This window comes from Crassostrea angulata, chromosome 8 (assembly GCF_025612915.1).
Source record: "Crassostrea angulata isolate pt1a10 chromosome 8, ASM2561291v2, whole genome shotgun sequence".
In the NCBI taxonomy this organism is placed as follows: domain Eukaryota; kingdom Metazoa; phylum Mollusca; class Bivalvia; order Ostreida; family Ostreidae; genus Magallana; species Magallana angulata.
In genome coordinates this window covers 34,307,818-34,325,286 of record NC_069118.1, presented here as the reverse complement: position 1 = coordinate 34,325,286, position 17,469 = coordinate 34,307,818, and the positions used below count along the sequence as shown (strand labels likewise).

Here is a 17,469-nt window from a genome sequence, read left to right as displayed (position 1 = left end):
TAAATAAATTACAAATGTTTAAACTGGTTTTCTTTGCGTAAATATTTTTGAAGTGAAATGACAAATGGATTATCGGGAAGAATCGTATATCTATTCTATGTTTGTCAGTATTTATGCAAACTTTATCTACTTTGAATTTTGTTTTGTTTATTGTTTTTACAATGTTGAGTTGAAAAGGAAAGGTGTGAAGCTAGGGGACAAGTTCCCGATTTCAGCGGAAAATGCTCAAATTTTGTTTGTCCTTTACAATGTATACAAAGACTGACATGTACTACTTTCTAACGAAATTTCAACGTCAGAAATTGATTTATAAGCGAGATATACAAAGCACCGAGTTCTCTTTTATGTATACAAATCTTGTGTTCCATGAAATGTCTTGATTAAAATGATGTTTAAGAGAGAGAAAAAACTGTGAAAATGAAGGGCCTAAATCATGACTATGCCCCTGAAAATGAGCTCACTCTATTTCAAAACCAAGAATGATTTTGTAATCATTCGATATGTGACCAAAATGTCAGAGAGAGAGAGAGAGAGAGAGAGAGAGAGAGAGAGAGAGAGAGAGAGAGAGAGAGAGAGAGAGTTGAATCTGTAAAGTTCAAACTGCATGTTAGTAATAAAGTTTTCTTCAAATTGGTACAGGGTAGCTGAGAGGTGCTTTTTTCAATCTGAAGAATCTGAAGAGCAACTCGACGTTTTTATACACCTTTCGGGTCGAAATACCACGGGTAGAATGCCGTTAAAAGAGATCGGGCTCGGAAATCCTTTTAATCATATGATTTCGATTTGCATGTAAACAAGGAGGTGTAAGCTTGCGTAATGCATAATTTTATGTCTGTTATTTTTTTACTCGTTGTCGCTGCATTATCTTCTCAGACATGCCTTGGCGTAAAATATGAACCAAACTGGAACTCCATTGACTCCCGTCCTCTACCGGCTTGGTATGATGACGTTAAGATAGGCATGTTCATCAACTGGGGAGTGTACTCGGTACCCAGTTATCACGATGAATGGTTTTGGTACTGGTGGAAAGGCCCCAAGCCGATTCCAAGTGTTGTCAAGTTGATGGAGCAGTTTTATCCACCGACCTTCACATATGCCGATTTTGCAGCGGAGTTCAAGGCCGAATTTTACGACCCACTAAAATGGGTGGATATCATCAAAAGTTCTGGTGCAAAGTAAGTTTTAATTACTGTCTACTGGATAGTCTGGTCAATTTCATTTTTTTCATTTTCAGCTATTGAATCTCGCATTGACGCAATGGTAATTGTTTTAATAATAAGTGCTGACGATAGATCAAATGTTTAAAATCGGTCAAGCAGAATATTGAATAATCTGATAACAAAGGTCCTATGATAAAGAAGTTAGAGAATCCCAATAAAGATTAATATGATCAACAAATCGGTAACAGTTGGCATATAGCAGAATGTCATTTTAAAATTTTTGTGATATATAATGACCCGGGTTCTTGAAGTAAAAAGGCCCGTTGATTTGCATCATACAACTTAACATTTCTCTAATCCGATTTTAGCCTTCTTCAAAAAAACAAAAATCAACACGGTCAGAATTTCTGTTAAAGGATTATTCGATATTCCTAAATAATAGATGGATCAATATCAATAATATATATATCAAGTTTGAAGTCAAATTAAAAGTACCCCAAATAAGGAGTAATTGTATTACCTTTGTAACGCCCACCTTCAATTAACATTCTACAAATAAAGATCGTTGTATTGAGCAAAATAGACTTGACAGGAACATTCTTCTCAACGTTATCAGAATGTCTGCAAACCCCTTCCCAGTGAAAAGAATTACAGCTATTGTAAGCTTCATCTTCAGGCTGACGTTTGTGTTCGTTCAACAATCGTTTTGAACAAAGATTTATGATATTGCGGTTACCCATTTTGTAAGCCTTTTAAACTACACTCGGACAACTTTTCAAGACAGGCAGTAACTTATAAAAACAGCTACCAACAATGGGATTCGAGTTACATATTCTTTGTCTTTAGATGACAGTCATATATTGACATGACGTAGTCTAATTCTATTTGATTAAGGTACTTGCGTCCTATACGATCATATTCCTGACTCTCTGTCTCCTTTATGTTAACATGTACTATAAAGAGTCGGACGTCAACTAAAATGTATTATAAATAGTCGGAACTTAATAACCTTTGGTAATTTTATTAAACGACATGGCCATGTATTGTGTAGCCATTGGAAACAGAACCCGGAAGTATAAATAAGAATAACAAAACTTTCGAAGATGGCAGAACGTGATACGGATTCGGAGGATTATTATTCATACGAGGATGATTTTGAGGAAGAAAGCGAGACGGATGAAGAAGAGAGCGAAGATGAAAACTTAGAGCTCAGTCATCGAAGTAAGAACAAGGCAAAATATTGCTTAATTTTTAATAACAAACTGAAACGAATAGTAGAATATGCAGGTTAAAGGTTAAAAAAATATATCCCTTAAAACCCATGAATGGAAACATAATTGTTAATGATTTTCGTTTGGATGTTTAAGAAGCAGTTGAATATTAAGTCAATACGGAATCTGTTAGCTGTACTTTCATTTTATGCAGAGTAGGCCTAGGGTTATCAATAGCTTCAACACTGGTATTGATCGAAAAAGTAAAACGAAAGTATTAAGTCTATTGGTACGAAATCGGAATATCCAGTGACCTTTAATATTGATTAGCATAACTATTTACCAAAAATATTTTGAAGTCTGGCAGTGACCCCAGATCGGTACATTGCTCGCTCTCGCTCTCTCTCTCTCTCCCTCTCTTCTTTCTAATATACGAGACTTTTTAAAAATTTGCAGATGCTGCAGCGCCGGATCTACGACTCAGTGCCCAACACGTTGTACTGTGTGAACTTTGCAATGGGTCTGGCATAAAGAGTTACTGTGTGCCTTGTAAGCAAAGCTTCTGCAATGAATGTGTTGGGAAGCACCTATCTCATTTATCCAAATCCCACAAAGTCGTGTCATATACCGAAAAATTTGCTGTTGAATCGAAAGCGAAGAGGAAAAAAATCAAAAAGGATTTGGAAGAATTGGAGAACAAGATTCATCCTTTATACATGAAAATTGAGCTTGGTTTGCAATCTGAAAAGACCAATGTTGAGAAACATTATGAAAGAGTTGATAAAGCCATAACCAGGTATAAAGAAAACTGGCTGAAAGTTGTCAATGAGATTGCTAGATATGAGAAATCGCGTGTTACTGAATTTAAATCCAAACACATTTCTACTATAGAACACCAGGAAAATAGAATTTCTAGCAAACTGGCTGAGATAGAAGAGCATATTTCGTATCTGAAAAAACTGCTGGACACTAGTAAAGACTTTATTGCTGGTGGATACGAATCAAGGAATGCTGAATTCAAAAAACTTCCATCTACTAAGACACTCCCACTTCCCGAGTATGTTGCACATCGAATAGATAAAACCGAACTGTACAACAAATTCGGTTTTGTCACGTTCTCAAGTGTCACGCAGGATGAAGACGGCCATATCGTGACAAACTCTTTACCTCGTAAAACAAAAGTTATCAAAACCATTGCAACCGAGAATGATGATGGAAGTCTTGGAAGTGTAAGCTGTTTCGGTGACGATAAAATCTGGACAACTGTCCAGGGCAACATCATGGAGCTATACAATCTCGACGGGAAACTTCTGAAATCGGTCAAAACTAGATCAAGGAATGACGCGTGGGACATAACGACGACAAAGAGAGGTTATCTCGTGTACTCAGACACAGGTTCAAAAACCGTTAACAGAATGAGGAAAAAGCATATAAAAGAGCTGATCAGACTTCGGGGTTGGACCCCTTGCTGTGTCTGCAGTACATCTCTGGATGGTCTGTTGCTGACCATGATCAGCGAGGATAGGAAACAATCAAAAGTTGTCCGTTATACAGACAGCTGCGAAGAAAAGCAAACAATTCAGCTTGATGACAGGGGCAACCCTCTTTATTCGACAAGAAGCTGGAAGCTTTACGTCAGTGAGAACAGGAACTTGGATGTCTGTGTAGCAGACACGGACGCTAACGCAGTGGTGGTGGTCTATCAGACCGGGGATCTCCGTTTCAGATATACTGGTCCTCACTCATCATCCAAGCCACTCAAACCAGACGGCATTACCACAGACAGCCAATGTCGTATTTTGATTGCAGACAGTGACAACCACAAAATCCACATCTTAGATCAGGACGGAGAGATTCTTCGCTTCATTACATCTGACTTGTCGGATGGTCCTTTTCGTTTATGTGTTGATACCAGAAACAACCTCTTTGTTGCTGAAAGAAACAGTGGAAGTATTAAGATGATCGCTTACACTTGAGAACAAAATATCCGAAGTTGTAATATCCTTTAAAAAATCAGCAAGAAAAACAGTTATCGGCAACTACTAGTATTTGCGTAAATAAAATCATTGCATTTTAAAATTGTGCCTGCCACTGAATAGTCGTAGAAAAATCCAAATGTTGTTGAAAAATTAATGGGTAAACCGTATGGTTTTTTTTTTCGTATTTCAAATTTTAAATTTCTAGCCTGGTACCTGGTACCTGGCATTTTCTAATTAAACAAGTTTAATGTTAGCTACATGTATTCTTTTTGTAAAAATTGATAAATTTAAAAGAATATGCACATAGTAATATACAAAATAAATTTTACTTCACTTTATTCTCACGGATATGCATCAGCATGAATTAAAATGTCATACTGTAATATGGTCATCTATGATTGATAAATAATTCTATTAATATTTCATTATGTATTACTTCAGACATCTAGTTCTAGTTAAAATGCCTCATATCATGTTCAGTCATTCCTTACTTACCTGTCGGAATCTTTCACGGGCGTGATTTACCAAAATATTAATGTTAACATGTTATAAATTATCGTTCGTGTTTTGACACTACCCCGTACCTTGTTTACATCTTTGCGAGATCGAATTATCTTCTTTGACCTGCAATTAGATCGATTAAATACATGATAACTATTTCAAACATGTTTATATTTACCAGATTAATCACCCTCTTCAGTTTCATGCCATTTTAATGCTCTTTCCGCGAGACAAATCGTCATTTTACCGCTCACAAACTTCTCTGTACGCTTCACTCATCGAGATGCAAACATATTCTGGCACTTATTTTTGTGTTATCAACATTATTTTTTGCTTTATTATATCATTTATTATTGTATTTAGATGCTGACCACTATTATTTTTTCCCGTATTTTTGCCTCAGTATGATCAGTGATTGCTATTATCTGTCGCCTCGATTGATGAACTATAATATCTTTGTAGCGAACTTCCGTGTTCATTAAGTGTATCGCTACGCGCACTACTTCAGAAGGCGCTTAATTAGTGTAAAATATTGCAAGGATGTGTATTAAAGCTCTATGCGTATTTTGACCTATAAATATGTATCCGTGTTATTAAATTAATCTGGACAATGCTTTATATAGGAATGAAATGTTTATTTATCATTTAAATTTGTTCGGAAATTAGGATACATGTCCGGAATGTCCAAAAATCCGTACAGACTTTTGATTGGTTGTTTGTGTCCGGACAGAAAAGGACAAGTACTCATTGGTTGGAGAAGCTTATAAATATAAGCTAGTTCTAGCAGCATCATCACTTGATCACATCCCGTTCGGTTCCTGAACACTCCTCAGAGAACTCCATATACGGTATACCGTAGTTACGTAGATAAGCAAGATGAACCTGGTCGTAGACGATGCTAATTTTTATAAGGACTTCGTCGTCCGGACAGAATCTGTATAGTATAGCAACCATGTAGACCCGTCTTTCAAGTGTTATTGTTCTAGTTATTAGTTGTGGTCTATAAAAGGAACTGTTATATTTATTTGAACTGTTTCAAGTTAATTTAGAATTACGAGTTGTTAGCAATCCGTATTATCGCTGTTCCGATTTTCTTAATTCATAAGTTCAAATAGGTCATTCGTTTATATAACGAGTTGTCCAGATAAGACTGACTAGATAATTTACAGTTTAGTGGAAATAATGAGGACTTAATTACATGTAGCATAATTTGTACAAAGAGGGTGTGTGTGATTTTACCAGATAGAATTAGACTGCATGTGTCGAGTTTAGCTGTCCGGATCGGCGCAAGTTTATGCATTTATTATAGTACAATTCTTATACGCTGTTTATTGTTGATGTTGAGCTTGAGAACGACAAATCCTGCAGATACGAGATCTAGTAGCATTTTTTTTAATGACGACTATTTAAAACGATGATAGCCCCGGGTCTTAGGTTGTATTGGTTGGAATGGTCAGCATCTTAGTTTGTGTTGTGACATTGATATATTTTGCCATCCTGAATAAATTGTTGTGTGTTAGAAAAACGGTGTTTTTCGTTTGTGGCAAGGACCGCTCGAGTTGTTACCGTCTTCCTTGGAAGACGATATAAAGAGTTAAAATAATTTACAGTCTCCGCGGGTTTTGCACTTTCTCTCCTTTGTGATTGGTAGAAAATACATGATGTGAAAATGTACATTTATTTCATAGGTTAAAATACTGTTCGGCGCAAGGAAGATAATTTTCTGATGATATTTTTCACGTACGACTAAACAAATTTTGTAGATTTCAAATCATAAAAAATGAGAAAACGAAAAAGCAATACAAATTGCTTTAAAGGAAATTCGGCCTTTGATTTTCAGGTCCAACTAGTTGAAATGAAAGCCATATTCTACATTTATAATATCTATTGAAATTATTTGCTTTTCTTTTCTTTCTTTTTTTTATTCAAATAAAAAATGTAAAAAAAAAATGATGTGGTATGGCTAAATTTAAGTGAATTTGTTTGCACCTTAGATAGGTAAAACTACATGTACATGTATTATTTGTTAAACAAAATGCTGGATGCTGCGGAATAAGTTTGATTTTATCAAATACGAGTCTACGACACTTCCTAAGATCTGGGCGGACTCCGTTTTCGGAGTCCGCCCAGACTGTTTCCTAAGATCTCTTTTACTATAATATAGACGATATCAACTGACAATTAAGCTCGTGTACGCATTTCTCAATTTTAGACATGCAGGCTTAAAAGACACATAATGACATAAAAATGTTTCACCATTTGAAACGCTGAGACGTTGGGCAAATATTCCTAGACATGAATGATTCTGTGCTCATTGCAATAAGTGCGAAATAGGAGATGAATTTCACTACATACTTAGCTGTAACTCGTTGCAGCAAGAACGCAATCAATGCTTATCAAATATAAATATAAAAATAAAAAATGCTATTAGTTTTAAATTTATAATGGCAAGTACAAAACACTGTTCTTTGAGAAAATTATGTGCTTTTATTAGAAAAATAAATAAAAAATGCCCCCAGGTTAGAACCCCCACACTTCACATTTGTATTAACGAGTCAGAGTTGTATATGGTTTCTCTCTCTCTCTCTCTCTCTCTCTCTCTCTCTCTCTCACGCATGCATTGTTAATTATTAAGAAATGCCACATATTGTATCATTATAATCTCTGTGTACCATTGTGCAATGGTGTTGAGATTGAAATAAATGAATGAATGTTCACTCGCCATGCTATGTAGAGGAAGGTGAGATTTATATTAAAAAGAATTAAATTGTCTATGTCAGTATGATAACTAATTGCTGTTTAGAGTTCGCTCTTAAGACAGAAAGCTTTTTTAAAAAGCTAAAATTGTAACAATACAGATCAAACACTACTTACATGAATATAGTCGGCATACGCAATAGAAATCAGTATATTAAAGCAGTTTAAATGATATCTAACATTGTTAACAGATCTAAGCAGAAAGCTGTAGTAAAATGTGATGTGTACTCGGTTTAGAGCTTATAGCGTGAAAAGAAATCCGTCAACATATGATTTATTTTACCAAACCTTTCTCCTAAGATGTTATTCTATAGCGCCCATGAGAAAAGGGTGCTTATGACATTTTTGACAAAACAGAGAAATAACGTCACAAATATGACCTACGCCATAACGTCGTCTGAAAAGCGTAAAATTTATAACGTGTCATTTTCATCGCGTATAGTTTTTATACCTTGTCCTTAATTTAATTTTCACATTATTTAAATAATATTTTAAATAATCTCTTATTATACTCTATTTGCACACACAGTTGATTAACTACATGTATTTCTGTTTTTCTCGATATTAGCTTATTAGCTTATTGCTCCAAATTGGCTATGATTTGGTGAAGTTTTACAGAAATATTTTGCTATTAATTTATATGTCTGCTTTACCTTTTTTTTCAAGCGCATTGATTTATATTTACATATTTACATCACAAATAAAAAAATAATCTTTTTTTAAAGAAATGAAAACATTATTCAGACCACATACTGTTGATTCCTTATTTTACGTGAGTACTTACTTTCGCGATTCAGCAGTTTTCCATAAAAAAAAACCAGGACATAAAATCGTGAATGCCAAAACCTGTAACGTTTATACGTCCCTGATTTAGTTGATGTACTTGTCGTTCCGACCCATAGAAATTATCCCGGATTTGAAACGTATAGGTACATCGGGCTCGGAGAGCCGACATCAATAAATCTGGTTTCGTTTTCTACTTCTACTACTTCTAACATTACGTTGAATGACTGTTGGCGTTGATACTTGTAAGAGGTCTCCGACCCATGACACAAGTCATCACACAATTTTATAAACAACAGAAGATGAAGTCTGTCGTTTTACTCGTTGTCGCTGCATTATCTTCTCAAACATGCCTTGGCGTAAAATATGAACCAAACTGGAACTCCATTGACTCCCGTCCTCTACCGGCTTGGTACGATGACGTTAAGATAGGCATGTTCATCAACTGGGGAGTGTACTCGGTTCCGAGTTACTCTAACGAATGGTTTTGGTATTCATGGAAAGGTCCGAAACCAGACCCGAGGGTTGTCAAGTTGATGGAACAGTTCTACCCTCCGACTTTTACCTATGCCGATTTTGCTGCAGAGTTTAAGGCCGAATTTTACAATCCACTAAAATGGGTTGATATCATCAAAAGCTCTGGTGCAAAGTAAGTTGATCATGATCAAGGTTTTACTGCATGATTCTCACTTTGACATGCTTCAATGAGTTTACACATTTAAAAATTGTAGGATTTTTATGATCAATTGTAGCTGCATTTTCAGAATTGTTGTTCAAGGGTAGAAATTGTGGGATTTTTATTTGATGTACTTTGAGGTTGTAGATCAGTTTTACTATCAACAAAGAATTGATAAAAGTTTTGATAATGTAACAGGTAGTGAAATGTTAAGCCTAGCCAGGGCTTGAACACAGTGTCCCTGGCATTCCTACCAGTGTTCTATTACCAAAGTGGACTATGCTTCTGACTGAGACCCGATATTTTGGCTGACAGTTGCATATCTGTTAACATGGTGACATATTATTCCTCTACTTTATAGAAACTTGTCACAGAACTCTTGGTGTGCAGGAAATGCACCAAGCATAATTATTTATTGGGAACGGCAATGGCTTTTCAACACATTGGGAGCCAAATATAACAGGTGGTAAAAAGGTGAATCTACACCAGAAATTGAACCATGGTCATTGGGTGTAGTTTGTCATAGCTTTAACCATTGAGCTACTGAGATGCAATAGGTTGACTGATTACAGTTCCATATTTCTTAACCAGGTGACAATTATATTACATTTAATGTAGTAATTATTTTTTTTCTTGAAGGTATGTTGTATTGAGTACCAAACACCATGAAGGGTTCACCATGTATCCATCCAAGTACTCTTTTAACTGGAATTCTGTGGATGTAGGTCCCAACAAAGACCTCATCAGTAGGTGGTTCCTCTTTCTCTGTTATCAAAGTAGCATGTAAAAATATGTTTTAGCATGTAGTATTTCAAAATAGCAAGAAAATCAAATTTAAACTTTCTTTTTTTTTTTTTTCTATAAAAGTAGTGATTTAAAAATGTAGTGACTTTATCTCCAATATCTAAGTTGTTAGTAATGAAATATTTGTATTGAGTTTATAAGTGATAATAGTAAATAATTTGTTAAATTTCAGAGTACATATTTGCCTACCTGGCCGGTAGTGATGTACACTTTGGGATCTATCACTCTCTGTTTGAGTGGTTTAATCCTCTGTATCTACAGGACAAAGCCAACAATTACACCACACAGAGATTTGTCAAGGTACATTGTATGTTATTGTCATTCTTTTGACTTCCATGTTTTAAAGCAATATATGAGCTGTATTTTTAACCGGGTTTTCCAACGGAAAAATCCGGTTATTAAAATGGTGAAAATGGCGGGCGGGCGGGTGGGCGGCTGCCAAAAGGGTACCCTCATTGTACGGATAACTCCTCCTACAGTTTTCAAGATAGGAAGTTGTTCTTTTGCAGATCAATTGTACATATATCAGAGGTGTGCATATTGCTAGGATTTTGATTTCCAATAATTTATCGAAACAATACCAGCTTTTGAACTTAGTCATTTTTTGGCAAAATATTGCATATAGGGTACCCTCATTGTACGGATAACTCCTCCTACAGTTCTCAAGATAGGAAGTTGCTCTTTTGCAGATCAATTGTACATATATCAGAGGTTTGCATATTGCGAGGATTTTGATTTCCGATAATTTATGAAAAAAATACTAGCTTTTGAACTTAATCATTTTTTGGCAAAATGTTGCATATACAAATGTAGGGTACTCCATTTCACTGGATACGGGTTGACATGGATTATGGATACAGTTTACATAATAGAAAACCCGGTTTGCTGTCACATTGACAGCTTTTCACTTGTTTAGAATTTCATTTTGCTGCAAAAACCTGCTAGTATGATAAGTCTGCATATAACTTAAACTTTTATGATAAATAAGATTTGAAAAAATCATTAATTGTTGTCAAAGGAAATATTGCTATTCTAAGGAATATATAGCAAATCAATTTTTGTACAGGACAACAATAATTCAATTTTGCTCCAAATAAGGCTTCTTAACGGCCTTTCCACAAAAATATGGCTAAAAGAAAATTTTAAAACCATGACATTTTTGTCATTTTAGTAGAAAAGAACATTTTAGTATAAAAAAAAATTCAACATGATAAATGCAGCTCATATTGCTTTAATATCATATGATTTATTGATCGCATTGCTGTACATGACTTCAGTCTCTTTAATTCAACATTTGTTACTTAACTTTGCTCCTTTTGCAAAATCTAATTTACGTATTTGACATGCATAAGAAATCGGTGGTTTTCTGATGAAACTGTAGTGATCAACCATAAATTAATTTACAATACTGGTATATTTTAAACTTTTTTAAATATGAGAGGTCAGATCATTTATATACTAGTGTAGTTTTATTTTGGGGGGTGGGGGGGATTATGATGCCTTGGGTACTTAATTCCATTGAGGTTGATTGTTTGTCATTAGGATACAAGTACATGTATGTTGTTATTTGTTATGAATAGTTACATTCTACATGTTGTTGTCCACCTGTTGTCTTGCTTATACATGAATGCGCCTTCTTACATTTAAGGATTTGTTGTCCTTCTGTTCTGTTGTTATTATTGGTTACGTATCATTCTAACATTTAATTTGTTGATATTCACTTATTGTTTTATCACTCTTTGTTTTATTCTTGTCGTCCAGGAGAAGGGTATGGCTGAGCTGTACGAGATCGTGGACATGTACCGACCGGACGTGATCTGGTCGGACGGAGACTGGGAGGCCCTCAGCACCTACTGGAACGCCACCCAGTTCCTGGCCTGGCTCTACAACGACAGGTGCACTATTACTTTTGTAACCAGAATTCAAAGCCAGTCAATTTCAGCAAATCCAAAACACTATAATAGCTAGATCATTTGGAGAACATCTTTTCTAAAATTCTTTTTTCGCTGTGTTTTTAATCTATGATTTGTCATTGATTGTTAAAAATTTGTGTGTTATTTTTAGCCCTGTAAAGGACACTGTGGTAGTCAATGACCGCTGGGGTTATGACAGCAGGTGTAAGCATGGCGGATTTCTCTCCTGTGATGACCGATTTAATCCTGGTAAAGTGAAAAATGGGGATGTGTTATATCATAATTTTAAATTATATGAACTCATACTGAATTCATTAGTTTGAAATATATCTGATTTTTAATTTTTTTTTTCCACAGGCAAGTTACAGAAGAGGAAGTGGGAGAATGCCATGACCCTGGATCGCTACTCCTGGGGGTTCAGACGCGATGCTAGCATTGCAGATTTTCTTTCGATGGAAGAGCTGCTGGAAACTGTGCTCAACACAATCAGGTGATAAGAATTGTAGGACTTAGTTACTGTTTTGATGTTCCTTTTAATGTACAAGATAAGCATTAATTGGGATGCTTTTCTAAAAAAAAAATTGAAAAGGCAGGAATGCATATTTGCTACATTCATGGTGTATATCGATCAAGGTATTATTTAAAAATATTCTTTAAGTTATTCAATTAAGACATTGAAGAGGATAATTGGTTGCTATGAAAAAACCATTACTATGAAAATATAAAAAAAAAAAAAATAATTTTTGTGATTTTACAGCTATGGGGGAAATATTCTGATAAATGTCGGACCAACTGGTTATGGAACAATTTCCCCAATCTACGAAGAACGATTCCGTCAGCTGGGGTCGTGGTTGAAGGTGAATGGAGAGGGTATCTACGCCACTCAGCCCTGGGTCCATCAGAACGACACAGTCACACCCAAAGTTTGGTACGTTGCTCTCCTGTATAACTGGTTAGAAATAATTCTCTGAACTGTACAAGTATTTATGGTTACATGTGTAAAATACATATATTAATGTAGAGATAATTTGGTCCCCAGCTGTCTGCACACACAAACATTAAAATTAGCTTTTTTCAAAAACGATCAATCCTGAATTAAAAAAAAAAGATTATTAAGTGAGTTTTAAAACAAGGCAAAATCTCCTAGAACTAATTGACCCTGTATCTATGATTTAAAGCATAGGCTGTTTTAAAACATTACTAATGTTGTTTTGATTTAAATGTGTGTCTTGATTTTTTAATGTTAAAAATTTAACAAGGGAATTAATGTTAAAAAAAAACCCTATTGAATTCTTTCAGGTACACAGCTCCAAAAGCAGACAAGAAAGCAGCCTATGCCTTCTTCATAAACTGGCCTGACAACAACGAATTAGTTCTTGGGGCCGTCAGTGAAAGCTCCCTGTCTGGTGTCGCCTTGGTGGGAAGCAATAAGACCTTGACTTGGGAAACTAGTGGCACTGGCATCAAGGTCACGATCCCACCCCATAATATCGTAGAAATGCCTTGCATGTGGGCATGGGCTGTGAAGCTAACATTTAAATAGACGTAATGAGTGGAATTAATGCAATATATATGTACACATTTTTTTCCTTGAGATTTTCTTGAGATGCCATATATTACTAAAAGTAAACCCTTTCTGTGATACTTATATTGAATCCAAATGAGTAACACCATATTACCGCAGCCATTCCATAGTTCTTTTTACAGACCTTGTTTCTTGTTATTCTCAAGATATCAAATTTTTGCATTTTTCATGATCACTTTTAAATTGCAAAAAAATTAGCATGCAAAAATTATATTCTGCATTGTTGGCTATTTAAAAACTTGTTGAATTGACTGTTCCAAAAAGAAAAAAAAACAAGTAACATGTATACTCCCATTTTTGCAAATTTTGTGATACATGAAAAAATGGATGTATGATATTAAACTTGCCTATAATTTGACCATTCCTATATATAGCAAAATATGAGATTTAGGTTTGTTAAATTGGTCAATCTTTTCCATGTAGAAGTGCATTAACTGAAATCATTAACTTTGCTGAATACATTTGCTCAATGCCTGCTGTAAGTTTAGAAATCTGTAGATCAGTTTACATGATCAAATAGATATAGTCATTCATTGTCTTCATGTGTTTTCAAAAACTCTCTGTATTTACACATATTGTGACATAGAAATGATATATTTTTCTTGTGAAAAGCGTTGCATTAAGGCTAGCAATGTTTTTCTGTGATATGAAACCTGCAATATAGTGCTGCAAAATGTGTTCTTTTTTCGTGAACTGAACAGGTATAACACTATTCTTTGATATTTTACAGCAAGCCAACAGGGGGCATGGTTTAAAAATGTTTTGATGTAGCTGCAGTTTTCTTGTACACTTGTACATTCCAATACCCTTTTTGGTGGAAAGAATAACATGTTTTGATATACATGTATCTCAATCTGTCGGCTTTGATTTGAATGACATGGAGTTTGCTGTATGTCTGTCTGTCTGTCTGTTCCATTTATATTTCCTAATTGTTCTATAGACCCATGAATCATCTGTTTTATTTTTGTATGACATACTAATATATGACAACAACATAACAAAGAAACATTTTTTCCCTTTTTAAATTGATCACCTTCATACGCAAGTTGCACGTGTAATTTTTTCTTCCGAGATACCTGTAGATAACCATCATCAGAAACCAAGGACTTTGTCTTGCTCTCTTTCAAGCCCCGAGGGAAACCCTGCAGAAATTCAGCAGGTAATGATAGGACGAATAAAGAGAAAATGCTCAGTTCCCCTGCATTGTCATATCACACTTGACCAATCTGATAATACTGATGCAAAAATAACAAGCTGTAAGGAAATAAGCATTTTACTTTCTAGTATTTAAAAAAATAATTTTGTTATACGAATCACCACCCCCAATCGGCAGATGGTCTAATATACCTCTTAATGAAATATTATGTAAACTCTGTAACAAACATATCATTGCAGATGAATTGCATTACTTTTTAGAATGCACATTATAATTAAATATTAGAAAACAATATCTGCAAAGTAAAATTAATACTGTTAGTGTACAAGACTGAATGTTTTAAAATTTCAAGGAATTGTATTTTCTAGCAATGTGAACTCTGAAAAAACTTTGTACATGTATTTTTATTACAAAATATTTGAATCAGTCTGCCTTCCTTGAAATCTTTACCTGCCTGTCAGCCATATATGTACATGTATAAATGTATATAGTTATCTAAATATATATACACATCACTATAATTGTATCTCCTTTTTGTAGTGTAACACGTTTTCCTCTGTCGTCACTTTGTACAGTATGCTCTGAACCTCATAAATACCATCTTTAGTATGATATGAGTGAATAAATTAAACTTTTCTCCAAATACGCAACGCTATTCTGCTGCTGATGTGCTAATAGCTAGTTTTCATTATTTGTGCTCAACATATACCGAAAAAGAAATCCGCATTTGTCTCATTGTTTTTATGTCAGTTAACGTTAAATTATTTTTTTTAAAGTGGGTTGTGAATAATCGCGCATACACTTGTTAATTGCGACAAAACTGCTTTAATTGTATAGATATTTTTCTCCTTTTATTATACTTTATATTTTTATCAAGATTTGTATTCTGTATTCGGGTATTCTGTATGTTATTATACTGTCTTTCGGACTCTTTCCACAAATTTATTTGAAAATTAAATTTGTTGTTATTGACTTACACAAATTTATTTAAAAATTAAATTTCTTGTTATGACTAAGTCATAACAACAAATTTAATTGTTGTTATGACTAAGTCATAACAACAAATTTAATTTTTAAATATAAATTTGTGGACAGACAATACCGTTGAATCCATGCCATTGGGTTTTAGATCTGTGTGCACGTAAAACGACAATTGTTCCATGTGCGTCTTCTTGAAACAATTATTTCGGATTGTTTTAAGTGCACATACTGTTCTTATGACTATGGACGGTCATTCGTTCGATTTCTTTTAAACATGATTCCAAAAAAAAATTGAATTTAGGATATTTACTCATTCATGTGCAAATCGATGTTGTCAGTGTTAAATAAAAAACGTTGTAGATATGAAATGACTTAATTTACTCTGAATTATGATAAATGGTCATTTAATAAAAAAAAATTGAAAATGTTATAAAATATCATTAATTCCAAGATAATTATAAACTAAACGTATTAATGCATACAGAAATGGCAAAAACCCCATGTCGCCAAATGATAAACATTTTTTGAATTTACTCAAGCAGACAGTGACTGACGGTGGATGCTTATTTTAGTTTTTGATAGTTCTTAATGACAATCACAAAACAGCACTATATTTATGTCTCAAATAAAACTGTAAATTACGAGTTGAACTTGTTCGATAAGCCCAGGGTAAACCTGGAAAATCTCAAAATATTATCCAGTTGATGGTTTAGAAATATAAAGAGTTTCAAAAGATAAGATTTCTTTTTGTAGTTCATAATTTTATTGTATAACCGTCCAAGATCGGTCAACTGCAAGTTTTCAAGGTAAGGATCCAATTATACGGGACGTCAACCAACTATTCCTAGTAAAATATATCTAATTTGTATGTTGGATCAGAGACGTATATATATACGTCCCTGGTTGTATCGTAAAGACTCGTCATGAACTTTTTGTCTTCTAAATATGTGACCACCCCTTTACAACAAAATACATTTTACAGTGTCCTTTCCGATATATTTCATTTTATCAAATAAAATATACAACATGACTACAAAGCAAAAACACATCTTCGTCAAAACATGATTGCTAATCTATATGAGAATAATTTAATTCTGGTTGTAACGCGGCATTTGATTGGATAGAAAAATTTAGTTAAATTTGTATAACCTGGTTTGCACGTCACAAGACACGTCACAATGCACCAACGTACTAATTCACTTGACGTTACGTTTGAATTTTGAACAGATTTATATCATTTTTAAAAGTAAAACGGACTCAATTTGTACAGCAAATTCCAGAAAATTAAATTATAAGGAATGAACTCAATATCTACCCAAGTTATACTCGTATAACCTGGGTTGGAGCAATTTACGCTTTTTTATAATCCGCTTCGCGGATTATAAAGCGTAAATTGCCCCAACCCAGGTTATACGAGTATAACTTGGGTAGACATTGAGTTCATTTCTTAAATAAGTGACTTCTGCTGAATAAACCGTAGGCTCATTTCGACCTGAGCCTGCAATTTTCTTTGGTCAACATTTAGCTTAAACACACGTCGTATGGACTTTTTATAAGAAATATTTATTTAAGCGTCACATCCGCGAATCTAGAGTGGTCCTTGGAGGTTCTCCCTCTCCGGAAAATGTAAACAGTCATACAGTAAAAAAAATGCATTTATACCGAATATATGCCTCAGATTCCCTGGCAAACAAACTTATCTCTAGGACTCTTAGAAAAAGAAAAAATGTGGATTAGGCATGTGTTACAAAAATGTTCTGAAGACTACAAATATGCCTTAACCCAATATGAGGTACGGGAGGTAACTCGAGTGAATTAACGTTGTCAGGTGCCTCATTCCGTACAGCCATGTTTTATAGAGTGGGTAGATACATGTAGATTTGAGCAAGGTATGTATTCGTTGAATTTCTCCATCAACTCACCATGCGTCGAGAGTTGTTTATGAAATTGTTATCAAATATAT

At 34.4% G+C, this 17,469-nt stretch overlaps 2 protein-coding genes across 3 annotated transcripts; both read left to right on the top strand.

Annotated features, from left to right (window-relative positions):
* Positions 1-788: 788 nt before the first annotated feature.
* On the top strand, positions 789-14,506 carry LOC128158505 (alpha-L-fucosidase-like). 2 transcript variants are annotated; one of them, XM_052821377.1, is made up of 8 exons: positions 789-1,175; positions 9,707-9,813; positions 10,044-10,171; positions 11,633-11,766; positions 11,936-12,033; positions 12,142-12,274; positions 12,542-12,712; positions 13,084-14,506. In XM_052821377.1, the coding sequence occupies exons 1-8, from the start codon at positions 817-819 to the stop codon at positions 13,325-13,327; spliced, it is 1,374 nt and encodes a 457-aa protein (XP_052677337.1). In that variant the 5' UTR covers positions 789-816; the 3' UTR covers positions 13,328-14,506. The 2 variants fall into 2 exon arrangements, with proteins under 2 accessions (XP_052677337.1, XP_052677336.1); XM_052821376.1 differs by lacking the exon at positions 789-1,175 and adding an exon at positions 8,539-9,040.
* LOC128158504 (uncharacterized) lies at positions 1,206-4,376 on the top strand. The gene is made up of 2 exons (XM_052821375.1): positions 1,206-2,381; positions 2,828-4,376. Exons 1-2 carry the CDS (start codon positions 2,264-2,266, stop codon positions 4,345-4,347), a joined length of 1,638 nt encoding a protein of 545 aa, XP_052677335.1. The 5' UTR covers positions 1,206-2,263; the 3' UTR covers positions 4,348-4,376.
* Positions 14,507-17,469: the final 2,963 nt, after the last annotated feature.

Excerpts from the sequence above, each read along its gene's own strand:
- LOC128158504 (XM_052821375.1), top strand. The coding sequence starts at position 2,264 with ATGGCAGAACGTGATACGGATTCGGAGGATTATTATTCATACGAGGAT. Across the intron at positions 2,382-2,827 it reads CTTAGAGCTCAGTCATCGAA|ATGCTGCAGCGCCGGATCTA; the intron begins GTAAGAACAAGG and ends AAAAATTTGCAG.
- LOC128158505 (XM_052821376.1), top strand. The coding sequence starts at position 8,655 with ATGACACAAGTCATCACACAATTTTATAAACAACAGAAGATGAAGTCT. Across the intron at positions 10,172-11,632 it reads CCACACAGAGATTTGTCAAG|GAGAAGGGTATGGCTGAGCT; the intron begins GTACATTGTATG and ends CTTGTCGTCCAG. Across the intron at positions 12,034-12,141 it reads TGATGACCGATTTAATCCTG|GCAAGTTACAGAAGAGGAAG; the intron begins GTAAAGTGAAAA and ends TTTTTTCCACAG.